We start from the raw sequence: 17,419 nt of genomic DNA on the forward strand, positions 1-17,419 counted from the left end.
TAGGCGGGCCTCCACATGTGCCTTCTTAAGCAGGGGTACCTTTCGGGCACTGCAGGATTTTAATCCATTGCGGCGCAAAGTGTTGCCAATTGTCTTCCTGGTGACTGTGGTCCCAGCTGCCTTGAGGTCATTCACTAACTTCCGCTGTGTGGTTGCAGGCCGATTTCTCACAGTTCTCATGATCATTGCCACCCCACGAGGCGAAATCTTCTGTGGAGCACCAGACCGAGGTCTACTGATGGTCATGTTATACTTCTTAAATTTTCTCACAGTTGCACCAATGGTTGTTACTTTAATACCCAGCATCTTGCTAATGTTTTTGTAGCCCATTCCAGATTTGTGCAGGTCAACAATCCTGTCTCTGAGGTCCTGAGAGAGTTCTTTGGTCTTACCCATGTTGGAGAGTTTGGAATCTGTCTGATTGTCTGATTCTGTGAACAGGTGTCTTTCATACAGGTGATTAGTTAGAACAGGTGTCTTCAATTCAGGTAACAAGTTGATTGGGAGTGTCTAATTGGTCTGTGAAAGCCAGAACTCCTAATGCATACAAGGGGATCAAATACTTATTTCCCTCAATGAAATACAAATCAATTAATATATATTCTTTAAAGTTATTTTCTGGATTTTCTTTTTGATATTCTGTCTCTCCATGTTAGAATACATTTACCATTAAAAGTATAGAATGATCATGTCTTTATTAGTGGGCAAACCAACAAAATCAGCAAGGGATCAAATACTTTTTACTCTCACTGTACATGCAGTATATGAATGCTTATTGAACCTAAAAATACGCTTCCTTTAAGTGCCTTGAAGCTACTGATCTGTCACATTCAAGACTAGACTCAGTACGGCTGCCTGCATACACTTTTCCCACAGTTCATATCTCATTATTGACATCACTTCACCTAATTCTGATGACCTGGAAATGGACTACAGTGCATGCATTTATTTAACACTCATCATCAGCCTCAATATAATGCTTTTTTTTCATATACAGGCAGGTGGATATGTTTATGAACTGTGTCAGATTCTCAACAACTACATACACTACCGTTCAAAAGTTTGGGGTCACCCAGACAATTTTGTGTTTTCCATGAAAAGTCACACTTTTATTTACCACCATAAGTTGTAAAATGAATAGAAAATATAGTCAAGACATTTTTCTGGCCATTTTGAGCATTTAATCGACCCCACAAATGTGATGCTCCAGAAACTCAATCTGCTCAAAGGAAGGTCAGTTTTATAGCTTCTCTAAAGAGCTCAACTGTTTTCAGCTGTGCTAACATGATTGTACAAGGGTTTTCTAATCATCCATTAGCCTTCTGAGGCAATGAGCAAACACATTGTACCATTAGAACACTGGAGTGGGAGTTGCTGGAAATGGGCCTCTATACACCTATGGAGATATTGCACCAGAAACCAGACATTTGCAGCTAGAATAGTCATTTACCACATTAGCAATGTATAGAGTGGATTTCTGATTAGTTTAAAGTGATCTTCATTGAAAAGAACAGTGCTTTTCTTTCAAAAATAAGGACATTTCAAAGTGACCCCACACTTTTGAACAGTAGTGTACAGTTGTTACACTTTTGTGCACTTTGCATCACTTTACATATTAAGTCCGCTGAAGGAGTTCGAAAACAAATAAAATCAAATAAAGCCTTTTTCCTTGATCATGGTCAGTTATATGATCGTGTAACTCAGGTTCGATTCCCTGGACCAGCAGGAATGGCTGAAGTGCCCATGAGCAAGGCGCCTAAACCCTAACTGCTCCCCAGGCTGCTCTGGGTATGTTGTACGTCGCTCTGGATTAGAGTGTCTGTTAAAAGCCTGTAATGCAATGTAATGTAATGTAATGTAAATGTTACATGAAATGGGCTGAAAATCAAAAATACTTACAATACAGTAGCATAGTGAGCTTTTTTTTTTTTTGCTTATGAATATCGAGAATGTTTCAGGTTAAGCCATGACACACACACACACACACACACACACACACACACACACACACACACACACACACAGAGGAGTATAAATCACTCTGTGCAGCTGTGAACAGTAAGAGAAGTCTCAACACGCCCAGCCATGACACATTCTCTTTTATTCACATCAATCCCAATTGTCTTTGAGGGAATTAATGTTTTCTCTTGAAGAGTATACAGTACCAGGTACAGAAGTAAAAAGACGGCACATAGATACTTAACCATCAGTTTATGTCTATAAATAAGCCAATTCAAAGTGGTTATGTTTTGTTTCCTATTGGTGCTTCATGTTATCACTCTGAATGGTGTCATGGATTTTTTTTAAATGTAAGGAGATTGTAGACAGATACTTCTCTGTCCATTCGGTTTTCAAAGTTTTTTTTTAAAGAATGCATGTTATAATTTCACTTATCAGACAAGAGGGGGGGCGGCACGGTGGTGTAGTGGTTAGCGCTGTCGCCTCACAGCAAGAAGGTCCTGGGTTCGAGCCCCGGGGCCGGCGAGGGCCTTTCTGTGTGGAGTTTGCATGTTCTCCCCGTGTCCGCGTGGGTTTCCTCCGGGTGCTCCGGTTTCCCCCACAGTCCAAAGACATGCAGGTTAGGTTAACTGGTGACTCTAAATTGACCGTAGGTGTGAATGTGAGTGTGAATGGTTGTCTGTGTCTATGTGTCAGCCCTGTGATGACCTGGCGACTTGTCCAGGGTGTACCCCGCCTTTCGCCCGTAGTCAGCTGGGATAGGCTCCAGCTTGCCTGCGACCCTGTAGAAGGATAAAGCGGCTAGAGATAATGAGATGAGATGAGACAAGAGGGGTAAATAAAATGAAAACTTTCCCCTTTCTGAGCTAACATCTCAGACCTGGAGCGAATCTCTGATCCGATGAGCCGCATTCAGATCATAATTAACTTTGTGTGTGATTGGATAAACCATAAAAGTGTCTGCTCCAGACATCATGATGGTTCAGATCTAAAAAAACAAAAAGTTTTCATACGTTGCTACAGAATTTTTTCAAACACTTTGCATTGTCCACATCTACCCCTGCTTCTCTATCGTACACCATTCCAAATTCCAAGTAGAACCCTTTAACCCTCATCCTAATGTGTGGGGTCCGTTTGGACCCCGGACACTGTTTTTTGCCTGCCAAACTCTTATCGGCTATGCGATCCAGCTAAAATTTTATGAATTTGTCTGTCTATCTAATCTTATTATGTAACCTAAAGAAAAGTGAATTCGGAGCAACAACTTCTATACTATAATAATATCCTCTCTGGGGTCCAAACGGACCCCAGCAAAATATCATAGAAAACATAATATTACTTGGTTATAATCATACAATTTTTCATTTTGTTACAGTGAATGATGGCTGGTAGGGGAAGAAGAGCAAGATATACAGCAGAGCAAGCCTTAAGAGCTGTTATGGAAGAGGATGATGATTCAGAGTTTGAAGATTCTGATTTTTCAAATGACGAAGTTGACCATTGCTCTGAGCCCTCTGATCAAAGTGATATAGAACCAGCTGCTGAAGGTCAGGCTTGAGTGTGCAGAATGCAAACGGGCTGTATGCTCAGACCACAGCAAGCAGCAAGTAGTCTGTAATGACTGTGCCTAAACTTTCTTGTACAGAGCTCAGAAACTCCCATCTCTGATTACTTATTATAGACCTTATTATAGACAAGTGTGTGTGTGTTCTTTTCATATGTGTGGTTATGATGACATAGTTGTCAAGATCGACAACCACAAAACTTGAATTTAGTGACATTGTTTCAGTAATCAGACCATTTTCTTGGCTAGTTGTTCTTTGTTTAAGTGTGTTCTTTATGCCTTGGGCCCTTTAGTGTATTGCTGTTATTAATACAAGATGTTCTGAACAAAACTTATCTGGTGATTTTGTCTTTATAAGCTTTCATTTTAAAGAAAAGTATTGGGGTCCAAACGGACCCCACATGGTAAGATTAAGGTGTAAAATAGCATGGTAGGATGAGGGATAAGAAACCCCTTATTCTAAGTGTTTACATATTAACAGATGAGACATATGTGATACGTTGTGGTCACGAAACAGTTAAACCAAAATCATGAATGTTAACAGAAAAGATACCAACATGAGAAAGATAAATGGGGGGAAAAAAACTTGTTAGAGTGTAAGCAAATAAAGATTGGAACAAGAGAAATTGATAGCGCATCACAGAAAATGATGTAGTATGATGAGAGGGGAATGTGAGCGTTGGACCAGCGCAGGTTCAGGCAGGCTCTTCGGCCTGGGCGATAATGATGCGTCTGACGGGCTGATGGGCGTGTTACAGCATGCCACCTGCGAATTCATTTAACTCTCCTAACACCAGTATTTCCCAACCCTGCTCATGGAGTTCCCCCTACACACCACACTTTAGCATTGTCCCGGATTTAACACACATTTTAACCTCATGAAGGGCTTGCAAATTATCTGATGAGTTGGGTTGTGAGAAAAGTGCATAAAATACTATTTGGGTCTAGAGGTATAGCCTAAGTGCTCGGATGAACAGCTGATCTGTATTGGAACACTACAGCAGTATTAATATTCAAAACCTATGCTCCATTAACAAGAGTTAGTGTATTCTTACAAGCTTACAATCCTGAGGTTTTAATTTCGAAAACAAGGATCATCCCGAACTGAAAATGAAATCGGACTGTAAATCTGACCTCAGCGATGCCCTCGGCATCATGTGACATTCTTCACACAATTTGCACAGTGTGTAAAGTCACTTGTACTTTCAATCATATTTCTACTTCACCTGTTATCCTTTAGATTCACTTATACAAAGACAAGAGTCTCAGCATGTCCTGACCCATACGACGCAGCTCCTCCTCTGGTAAGGTTCAAAAGCACACGGCTGTCAAGCTGATTTCCATATATTTTAGGATGCTGATTGTTTTTGGATCTCATGGATAAGAGGCAGGTTAAAACATGTATTCGGCTATGTTGAGCAACAGATGTTTTCCACTGAAAATAAAATATCGTATAAAACTCACCAAAAAAAAAAGCAGTCTCAATAATTAGTGTCAGAAAGGATCACATTAAAGATATTTTAAAATGTCTGACCTTGATCGAATATTAAAGTTGCGCTAAGTAATGTTTTCTCTGTGTGACCAAAACAGAAATAATCACTGCTGGTCATTTATTGGCTTGTTACAGTTTGATACGATGAATGATTTCCAGTTTGATGCATGATGTAATATTTGTATATTTATTGTTGAGTTGTAGTGGAAAATCCTACTGATTGTACCTTTAATGTGTAAGTGGGTGTGTGTGGCTGTTCCTTTTTATACACGCTATATGTAAAATCCTTATTATAAGGTGTATGTGCCGTTGGATAGAAGGATGCTGCTGGGTGTGGGGCGTGTTTAAACCCGTTGTCTGACTAGGAGGGTAATGGCTGGGAAAAAGTGCCTTCGAACACGTTAAAACGCAAGGCGTGCTCGGACTTGTCCCATGTACATGCCAACAATAATAATAATAAAAAAAAATGTGTTGGGGTCTTTACTGGAAAAGCTGGGGTGTTAGAACTCATTTTCATCTCTTATGACACCTCATGCTTTGAGCCTCTGGAATGTGTGTTTGAAGCAAAGCTCTTATTTGAGCGCACACAAACTCATCTCCGATCCTGATGCATAAAATTGTGGTTATGATTCAACCCGTGATATCATGGTTATAATAGGAGCCCTGCAGAACTGCCGGAGCCAACAAGCACAAAAGGACCTGCTTCCAGGAACGGATCAAAAGTAGGCATGATGAGTGAGAAAGTACACACAGGGAAAGGCTAACGTTCATTCATTTCACAACATTCTCATCTTTATGAGGGCGTTAGAAGGAGACATAGCATACTAGTAAAAGTTTGTGCTCAGAGCATGCTTCAATGAAAGCGTAGTAGAAGATGGAAATCTACATAGAAAGTACACGAGACTGTGACACAATCTACAATTAGGTCCATAAATATTTGGACAGAGACAACATTTTTCTAATTTTGGTTCTGTACATTACCACAATGAATTTTGAACAAAACAATTCAGATGCAGTTGAAGTTCAGACTTTCAGCTTTAATTCAGTGGGTCGAACAAAATGATTGCATAAAAATGTGAGGAACTAAAGCATTTTTTAAACACAATCCCTTCATTTCAGGGGCTCAAAAGTAATTGGATAAATTAAATAATTGTAAATAAAATGTTCATTTCTAATACTTGGTTGAAAACCCTTTGTTGGCAATGACTGCCTGAAGTCTTGAACTCATGGACATCACCAGACCCTGTGTTTCCTCCTTTTTAATGCTCTGCCAGGCCTTTACTGCAGCGGTTTTCAGTTGCTGTTTGTTTGTGGGCCTTTCTGTCTGAAGTTTAGTCTTTAACAAGTGAAATGCATGCTCAATTGGGTTGAGATCAGGTGACTGACTTGGCCATTCAAGAATATTCCACTTCTTTGCTTTTATAAACTCCTGGGTTGCTTTGGCTTTATGTTTTGGGTCATTGTCCATCTGTATTATGAAATGCCGACCAATCAGTTTGGCTGCATTTGGCTGGATTTAAGCACACAGTATGTCTCTGAATACCTCAGAATTAATCCGGCTGCTTCTGTCCTGTGTCACATCATCAATAAACGCTAGTGACCCAGTGCCACTGGCAGCCATGCATGCCCAAGCCATCACACTGCCTCCGCCATGTTTTACAGATGATGTGGTATGCTTTGGATCATGAGCTGTACCACACCTTTGCCATACTTTTTTCTTTCCATCATTCTGGTAGAGGTTGATCTTGGTTTCATCTGTCCAAAGAATGTTCTTCCAGAACTGTGCTGGCTTTTTTAGATGATTTTTAGCAAAGTCCAATCTAGCCTTTTTATTCTTGAGGCTTATGAGTGGCTTGCACCATGCAGTGAACCCTCTGTATTTACTTTCATGCAGTCTTCTCTTTATGGTAGATTTGGATATTGATACGCCTACCTCCTGGAGAGTGTTGTTCACTTGGTTGGCTGTTGTGAAGGGGTTTCTCTTCACCATGGAAATTATTCTGCGATCATCCACCACTGTTGTCTTCTGTGGGCGTCCAGGTCTTTTTGCATTGATGAGTTCACCAGTGCTTTCTTTCTTTCTTTCTCAGGATGTACCAAACTGTAGATTTTGCCACTCCTAATATTGTAGCAATTTCTCGGATGGGTTTTTTCTGTTTTCGCAGCTTAAAGATGGCTTGTTTCACCTGCATGGAGGGCTCCTTTGACCACATGTTTTCTTCACAGCAAAATCTTCCAAATGCAAGCACCACACCTCAAATCAATTCCAGGCCTTTTATCTGCTTAACTGAAATGGCATAACGAAGGAATTGCCCGCACCTGCCCATGAAATAGCCTTTGAGTCAATTGTCCAATTACTTTTGGTCCCTTTAAAAACAGGGTGGCACATGTTAAGAAGCTGAAACTCCTAAACCCTTCATCCAATTTTAATGTGGATACCCTCAAATGAAAGCTCAATAAATGTCCATGTCCATTATATAACTATAACTTGAATATGTTTCAGTAAACAGGTAAAAAAACAACATTTGTGTCAGTGTCCAAATATATATGGACCTAACTGTATGTGTTGTGTAATGAATAATAATAATAATAATAATAATAAAAATAATAATAATAATAATAATAATCATCATCATCATAATACCATGGGTTGGACCCGGTCTCTGAGGTAAAATAACAAAACAGAAGAAGGACAGACAGATGGATGGATGGATGGATAAATAAATAATAGGTGGCATGGTGGTGTAGTGGTTAGCACTGTTGCCTCACAGCAAGAAGGTTCTGTGTTCGAGCCTAGTGGCCGACGGGGGCCTTTCTGTGTGGAGTTTGCATGTTCTCCCCGTGTCTGCGTGGGTTTCCTCTGGGTGCTCCGATTTCCCCCACAGTCCAAAGACATGCAGGTTAGGCTAATTAGTGGCTCTAAATTGACCGTAGGTGTGAATGTGAGTGTGAATGGTTGTTTGTCTCGATGTGTCAGCCCTGCGATGATCTGGCGACTTGTCCAGGTTGTACCCTGCCTCTCGCCCATAGTCAGCTGGGATAGGCTCCAGCTTGCCCGTGACCTTGCACAGGATAAGTGGTTACGGATAATGGATGGATGGATAATTATAATAATAACAATGCATCTTGACTTGTGTTAGAAGTTTGAAGACATTCATTTAAAGTTCTACTTCTACAGATGTTTCATGGACAAGTGGAGAATTGTCTTCACTATTATAACACAAGTCCAATAGCAATGACTACTGATCATTCGAAATGACCTTCATGACTGATATCACACACAGAAAGTGTGATGTGTATCCACTCTGAGCACCATACACATTAATCTTTATAAATAATATATGATTATTAAATTACATTTAGCAGACGCTCTTATCCAGAGCGACGTACAACATACCGAGGGCAGCCTGGGGAGCAGTTGGGGGTTAGGTGTCTTGCTCAAGGGCATTTCAGTCATCCCTGCTGGTCCAGGGAATCAAACCAGCAACCTTTTGGTCCCAAAGCTGCTTCTCTAACCATTAGGCCATGGTTTACCCTGTGTGATCTCCAAGATTTAATTTGTAATGAAATTCTGAGTTGGCTTATTAGTTTAAACATCTTGGTCTATTTTCACTTTGGTTAACAGTTTCTTACATTCTCCACCATAACAAAGTCATCTAGCAGCTGACACTGGTGCCAGTGGGATTTAGCCCTTACTTCATCTCTACCGAAAAAGAGCGATGCAGCTTTGCTTTAGTCTTTTAGCCTTTCCAGTTCTCTCACCTCGACATCTGAAGCTTCTAAAGCTTCAACTTTCATGCGAATACTACCTCATAGATGGCTAACTAGCCAAGCCGAGTCTCTGCCATAACTTGGTGCAACTGCGTTACATCCATAGCTGCACTGCATTCTGGAACATTGAGTTCAGCACTTGCACTGACGCCTCCACTAATTTGACAGTGGACTTCTACCATGACGTTGCACATCACTGGAAAACAGAAAGTGAAAAAAGAAGCTCTTGTTCTTTGGAAATTAGCACCAGAATAGCTAAGCACATCACAAATATTGAAATATCAATATATGTCTTTCATTATGGAGTTTTCCTTGAAGACCAATGCGCCAAACTACAGGGAGCAAACCGTTATCCATAGAGTACGGCTTTCAGAAGTAGTGGTGCGTGACACATCAGGCAGATCGCATCCAGTGTGCCACTATCTTCTCCTCCAGGAGTTTACAGCTATATAAACTCCACAGTGACACATTTTAACCCTTCTTCTTGTCTCTTCTAATGAGTTACTCACTTCTCCTATAGTAATCCTAGATAACAACAGCCTGCCAAGCTCCGTCTCCAACCTGGGAAATCCCTGAATTAGGAGAGTCTACACTGCATTCCACACAGCTTGGCCATAATCCGTACCAATTTTACTCTCTTCATCTAAAAGCTTAAGTGAAGGTTCTTGTAGATCAGAAAGGTGGTAGTTGAGCTCTTTACCAGCCCTGGTACCATTTTGAACAGATGCTATTGATCTATATCTTTGATTTGCATTGTTTAAATAAATAAATAAATAAATAAATAAGCAGCAAAAGAATCAGTTAAGACTTTGAGTTACAGATCAGAAATCCCAGCACCACCCAGCTGCCATGGTTGGATCCCTTAACCTTCCCTTCACCAGTTGTGTCCTGCATCAACTGCACGTCTCATTTTTAAAAGCATCAGCCAAATGAGATGAGCAAATGTCCTGTAAAGATATTATAGCACTTTACTGTCAATTGGTTTTACAGTTATTTTAACTCTGCTTTCATATAATTTTTTTTTTAAAAGCACATCTGCATAACAGACCTGGAGTCGAGATCATATAAGTAATGAAATATGCTTTGTTATTTGAGCATTAATTTACTTTGTAACAAAGTATGATCATGGGCACATTTGCATGATGGAGGAATATTGCTTTTTTTCCCCATATTTTCTCTCAAGCGTTGTAAAAAAATGTCATTTCCATCACATCTCAGTTTATGTCCATTATTTGGAGATAATAGAATATAACTCATTATGTTTGATGATGTTTCAATTGCCATGCCTATGACTACCTAAATCATACCACATACGGTAACAAATCATACGACTTCATGAGCTAAATTTATTATTACTCAGCATTGCAAAATGCCATGAGTTGTGTTTTCCATCATCAGAAATTTTTTTTTTTTGCAGGTCCATAGTTATTTTTAAAGTCATTTACGTATTTTCGAGCACTAATGAAAAATGAATTCTAAATTTGGAAAACAGTTTAAATGGATACCATTTGCAGTTTTTCCTCCTTAAAATACGTGTTGTGATGTAAATGACAGTGAAAGATTTGGCCCGGTTGTTTTTACTGAAATTGTCAGTCAAAATGTTATCAGCCATGTCGATCATTGTTTGTTATGTTATACACCATATCCACCATGTCTTATGTAATTAAGTGAGGCATATATGTAGGTCAGTGTAGTGTGTATATCTAACTTTGCAAAACATATATATAAATTTTCTATCCACATTCACTGATATGAGCAACCATGTGCTCTGATTGGCTACTGTACTACTAGGCTATCAGCTCATATACCATGAGTAGCAAAAAACAAAATGGCAGAGCGCATCAAGTCAGATTTATCACGTTGTTATCAAGTATTTAAAAGAAACAGAAATGACTAAAAGAATATTGCCATTCCCCCCCCCCCCCCCCCCCATCTCCTGTTTCACACTCCAGCCCAGTTGGTGGCAGTAATGCACCTTTAAGTTGGTTTGGCAACTGCCAAAAAAACCCTAAAGAAGAAAAAAGGAAATGGCGGCGCATGTTACTGAACCAACAGAGGATGAAAACTCTACTCGAAAACAAAACCCCCCAAAATACAAAAAAAAAATGGAATGAAAGTATTTGATGGTAAGAACATATCTTTTTTATTTTGCAAGAATTATTATTCTCGCATTTTTCACAAATTGCTCCTGTCATTTCGCCAGTTTGTTTACATTCTGAGCGGAAATGATTTTGTCGGACGTTTTGTATAAAGTTTTTATTTATCAAATTTCCAAAAAAAAATGCTCCGTTTCTCCAAATCCAGTGAGTGTGGATCGAATAAAACAGTTATTCCACTCAATCTCAATGATTATAATACATTATCAAAATACAAACTCAACTAAAATATGATATAAATTATAGTTGTCATTTCCACCACAGTCTATAATTTCCGCCACAACTCTTTCTGTGGTGAAAATGACATGAACAGTTTTTTTCACTATATTAACATACTCCCTTGCCATGCAAAGCCACTTCTGGTGTTCGCCCATAATGTATCCAAAATACCTAGAAATGTGCCATTTTTTCACTAGTTTTACAGAATTCGACAGATTTATAGCGTGAGCGGAAATGACGCACAATAAAAATACTCTGTTTACAGGTAATAGTTACTTGGATTTTTCTCCTTTTCTGATCACCACATGTCTCTCATGTTTGAGCTCAACCTTGCTCTTCACTGACACTGTTGTGTCCTCGGTTACCACATCAATTATTTTTAAGGTGCCTCTCGTAGTTTAAAATACTTATTTGTGGTGGAAATGACTGATAACTGTGGGACACTGACTTTTTTTTGAAAAATAGTTAAAATGGGATGTGTTTATGTCATGCTTTCCGAAGACAAGCGCGTCGAAGAATATTTTAAAAACAGTACCTTTGTAGTGGGGTTTGACATTTTAAAATTACAAGTCTGGGTCTGGGACAAGCATAAAACAGCAAAATTCATTGATAAAAGGCTCTTGAAGAGCAGTAAAATGTAATATACAGGCATGATTAGATGTCCATGAGGATGCTGTGATGAAATTAAATGAGTAAAATAAAAATTTGTTAGTTTTTGGTGGAAAAACAACCACTGGGACTTAAAAGTGCTTGGAGTTGGAGAAACACCCTTACGCATAAGCAGAGTCCTGAATTTGTCCCGATCAACAACAAACTAAGCTCAATCTTCATCTTACTGCTACCAAAGAAGTTCTCTCGCACACCTACCAACTGGTTTATATGTGATATCAGAGAAAAATTTCACTGATAAAACAGGTCTAATTTATTTGTATTATGTGGACAACTAAGTTGTGACCTCTTGTAGGTAAGCTACAACTAGCGCACAAAGATTTGTTCCTGGCAAAAAACAAACAAAAAACAAGCAAAAAAACATATATTTTACTGTAGTTGAGGAAAAAAAAAAAACAGGAAACTCACTGCTTCAGCAATGTCTGAGGCCTGGATTCAACAGAGCTGCATAAATCACGATGAAATAAACCTCAAATAAATTAAAAAAAAAAGGCAAACTGAATAAACAACATGAAAAGTAATGGTAAGAACTCGCCAAGGCTTGCATAAATAGATTTAGACCATAAAAATCCTTTGTACACATCGTGTCGAGCCAGTGCTGAAACCTTTGTACATAGATTAGTTCAAATAAATCTTTGGGGATTTGAATAGATTATGTTTCTAATTATATTCTTATTTTTATACATTAAAAAAAAACTTCATAGCTCACAACAGATGAATTAAATTCAAAATAAAATGTACAGAATTAACAATATACTCTATATCGCACATTTGATTGAAAGAGCCTTATGTTTAAAGACATGAACAAAGAGATTTGATGCAGTATATACACACACACACACACACACACACACACACACACATACATTTTATATATATATATATATATATATATATATATATATATATATATATATATATATATATATATATATAAAACTACAACCTCACTCAAGAGCTTCTTCCTTTTTCACCAGCTCACGCTCTTGCTTTGCCTTGTACAGCTCAAGTAATAACAGTTCATCTTTTCACAGCAAGACACTTAACATTGTTCTCATTGCAAATACTGCCTGCAGCTAACAAAAACCCAAGCACGTCCATTTTCTCCCTTCAGTTATTCTTCCTTCACCTATTTTCAACACAAAAGTGATATTCTACATACTAGAGAGTGTGTGTGTGTGTTTGTGTGCGCGCGCATGCATGTGTGTATATCTGTGTGGTTGTCAAGGTTCAGTCATGCATGTCTATGCAATAACAAGACACGTCAAACATCTTTCACCTCGTAATAATCTAAGAATAAATGCAGCTTTTACATCATTTTAAATAACCCATCCTTCTAATAGGTTTACTGGATTTCCATATCCACATCTTAACTGCTTAATCAAGAATGCAAAAATGACCACGGTTACTAAGATTACTAAGCAAGGTTAGGTGATTTTACTGGACTTTAACAAGTATGAATACAACTAATAGAATAACACATACATATGGGCGGCACGGTGGTGTAGTGGTTAGCGCTGTCGCCTCACAGCAAGAAGGTTCTGGGTTCGAGCCCGGCGGCTGACGAGGGCCTTTCTGTATGGAGTTTGCATGTTCTCCCTGTGTCAGCATGGGTTTCCTCTGGGTGCTCCGGTTTCCCCCACAGTCCAAAGACATGCAGGTTAGGTTAACTGGTGACTCTAAATTGACCGTAGGTGTGAATGTGAGTGCGAATGGTTGTCTGTGTCTATGTGTCAGCCCTGTGATGACCTGGCGACTTGTCCAGGGTGTACCCTGCCTTTCGCCCGTAATCAGCTGGGATAGGCTCCAGCTTGCCTGCGACCCTGTAGAACAGGATAAAGCGGCTAGAGATAATGGATGGATGGATGGATGGATGGATATATGTATACACACACACACACACACACACAATATATATGGTATATAGGCAGAAATATCACAATATCATGATAGCTAAAAGTATTTTCATGATGCATGATATTTAACAGTTATTCTACTCAATCTCGTCATACATGAGCTGAGAGCTGATGAGGCGCATAGCACCAAGTTGGCTATAAGCCACGTACGACGAGACTGAGTGGAATAATTGTTTTATTCTGTCCACATTCACTGGATTTTGAGAAACAGAGCATTTTTATTTTTCGCAAATTTGATAAATAAAAACTGTATACAAAACATCCGACAAAATCATTTCCGCTTAGAATGTAAACAAACCGGTGAAATTACGGTAGCAATTTGTGGAAAAAGCAATAATAATTCTTGAAAAACAAAAAAAATATTCGTTCTTACTATCAAATACTTTCATTCCATATTTTGTTGCTTCTTTTTGCCACTTTTTGGGGTTTTGTTTTCGAGAAGAGTTTTTATTTCGTCCTCGGTTGGTTGAGCAACACGCGCCGTCATTTTGTTTTTCCCTACTCACGGTACATGAGCTGATAGCCTAGTAGTAGAGTAGCCAATCAGAGCGCGCTATTGCTCATATCCAGTGAATGTGGATAGAATAAATATCGATATTTAGGTTTGCTAAAAGAAAGTCTCAAAAGACTACATTAGATTTTTATTTAATAAAAATTATATGAAATTAAATTAAAATGAAAATATTATTTCATCCCTTCAGACCTGATTTATTTTTTTAGATAAGGCCACACCAATTCGATTAGTTGGTTCTCGGAATCGCCGCTTGAAGAAAATGAAAAATGAAAAAAATAAAAATTCTGAAGACTGCAGGTTGAGGTCACGTGACTTCGAAAACCAATCAAATCGCCCTTTCACTTTAGATAAAGACTTGTGGAAGAAACACGCCTATGGAGGGGAATCCTGCAAAGCCTGTGTTTGTGATTGTTAGGATATTCAGCGAACAGAAGCGTAAAATCTTTGACAGGTGTGTCTAAATTCAAGAGGACACGTTGATGAATATTCATCTCGGTTAAATTGCTCGCGGAGTTTTAGTCACATAGGTTACCGTCCGCATATCTGGTGAAACAGCGCGATCTTGTTGTTCTAATGCTATTAGTCACAAGACTGTTGTTTCAGACTTTTATTTTTAATTATCCTTAATGCATATGGGTGGAAATAAGATAAGCTATTAAAAGAGCCATATGAAATGTGTAACAATAATGTATTGTCTTTGTTTTGTTTCTCTATTATGAAAGCCCTTTATTTCCACCGCTAATTTTACCATCAGAGCATTTTTTTTATTTTTATTTTGCTCGCTCGCTTCATATTTTTCCTGGAAAAATCTGAGAACCAACTAATTAAATTGGTGTGGCCTAATGTAAAAAAAAAATCTAGATTTATGATTTTTTTCTTACATTTAAACCCTTGATAAATATAGCTGTAAAGGAATTTTTTCAATGATGTGTTCTGTTATTTTGTCTTCACATCTACCCACTACATTGGACATGAGCTTTAATTTTCACGAACCAATCAGTGAATTTTTCTTAATTTATGCATTTTAATGAAAAAAAAAACCATGCTTGAACATTACAATGGATGAATGCTCTGAATGGATTAAAAACAAAATTAAATTCATCGACACGTACAGAAAATGTTCCAATCAAGAGTTTAGTTTAGCTCGCTATAGAAAAAAAGCACAGTTGTTTTCAAATCAACAATAAAGAAATGGAAATACACTGAAAAGGCAAGGTGCACATGTCAGCTCTCTCTCTCTCTCTCTTTTTTTTTTCAACTATCCTTGGTCAGAAAAGTTGCCACAAGGATAACTGCCTCTGGGAATGCTTTGGATCATCCAGTGATGATTCTTATGCATTTAGTCATATTATTTGCCTACAGCGTGAGGCTACTGACAAACAGGTTCATAATAAGTGATATTTAGCAGCTTTTTAGGTCAACTGCAAATCATAACATTGAGCGTCTTCTTCCCTCAAGACAATAAGGGAAGCTTTGTCTGGTGAGGAATCACAGGCCTGGAGTTCTCACCATGGCGTCCCACAAGAACATAGTTCAGGACCGCTGTATTGTTCCTACAGATTAAGGTTATGCGGTAGAATGTTTTCACAGAGCTCAGTTATTCAGCTTACCAAACCAAACCTTATGTGTTGCTCATGAAGGCCATAAGATTACACTGGAATTGTGTTGAACGACAGATCGCTTTCACACATATGCAGCGAGTGAGAACGAGACGCGACACTGTGGCCTGAGTGATGGCCATCTCAGTGATCATATTACAGCTCCACACTTAGAGAATGAACACACCTCATGCTTGAGTTAATCCAACAAACAGGCTAAAAGCCAACGTGAGAGAGAGGTTCTGTAGAACAGAGGGTCACAGGGTCAACTGCATGACAGACAGGGATGACACTTTTTTTGTCATGATGTTGGGCAAAACAAAGAAGTTTCTACTTTCAAGCTTCTCAGTTTAACGTTATTCTGAATGGAATTCCAGTTTGTTTTGGACACAGCGACTGTGAACACGTCTCATGTTAAACAGGCAAATGGTATACATCCCTCAACACATGCCAAACTTCTCAAAATTACATCAAAAAAATGTTTTTAACAAGTGCATCATGCTATCACATTAGTGTTTACTAATATTAAAGTGATGTTCATTTTCGTAAAACAGATAATAAATGATCTGGAAAAACAGAACAGAACAATTTTAAGGAAAACAAGAGAGAATCAGGAATGGCATAAATTAAAAAAAAAAAAGTCAAAATGTTCACTAGTCGAACTCCACTCACCGTCCAGGTGGCTGACTTGGCGGTGCTGGACTGCTGGAAGGTGACCTCGAAGCCATGCGGCCCAGGGTAGTCTGTATTCGAAGGGATGGCCGGGGCCGGAGACATGGCCTCGAAGGTGGAGTTGGGCTGCGAGTAGGATGATGGTGTGGGCACGTTGGCGGTCTCGGAGCTGTAGGGGCTGGTGGACGCCGCACGATTCCCCAATCCCTGCTCCATACTGCTGCTCAGCAAGCTATACTGAGACTGAGTCGAGAGAGAGAGAAAAGGAGGGAAAGACAGGTAAGCTAGTAGGAAGGAGGGAGGAAGAAGAGCCACAGGTAAACTCAAGAGGGAGGGACGGCAGGAGGTAAGTCAAACAGCACCGGTAAAGAGGATCATAAGGAGGAGGGAAACGGAAAAGATATGCTTTCAAAGTGTTGGAAGACGTCCACTCAGCTCCGATTACACACCACTGAGATTGAGAAATTGCAGAAGTTGTGGCTCCCTTCAGGCATGGGGATTGTAAAACACAAGCATAATCTGTCAAACATCTAATTGCCCTCTGTACTCCTCCATCATGGATACGCCACACTAATAAATTGCTAAGCTGAAAGAATCTGGGTTGGCAAAGGCTCGTAGAAGGAACAGTTAGTTACGAACATGACCAGCAGCTCAGGACGCACAAATTACACGTAATCGACCACTTGTTACATTTGCTGGCTTTTACTGTCATAATAGATGTAATTGCAAAGACCCTTAAGGGATAGTATTCTTCTTCCGCATATAGAATGTCCACGGTTTTCTGTTGTTTAAAAATATACACATTATATATATATATATATATATATATATATATATATATATATATATATATATATATATATATATATAAAACCTGTATGAAATATAA

At 38.9% G+C, this 17,419-nt stretch overlaps 1 protein-coding gene across 3 annotated transcripts in view; it reads right to left on the reverse strand.

The window, feature by feature from the left end:
- tp73 (tumor protein p73) overlaps positions 1–17,419 on the reverse strand; it is a 37,595-nt gene that overhangs the window by 19,505 nt on the left and 671 nt on the right. For all 3 annotated transcript variants that reach the window (XM_060931472.1, XM_060931473.1, XM_060931474.1), the window contains exon 2: positions 16,531–16,773. In XM_060931472.1, the coding sequence (XP_060787455.1) occupies positions 16,531–16,773 (243 nt within the window). The remainder of the gene's footprint in view (positions 1–16,530; positions 16,774–17,419) is intronic.

This window comes from Neoarius graeffei, chromosome 10 (assembly GCF_027579695.1).
Source record: "Neoarius graeffei isolate fNeoGra1 chromosome 10, fNeoGra1.pri, whole genome shotgun sequence".
NCBI lineage: Eukaryota > Metazoa > Chordata > Actinopteri > Siluriformes > Ariidae > Neoarius > Neoarius graeffei.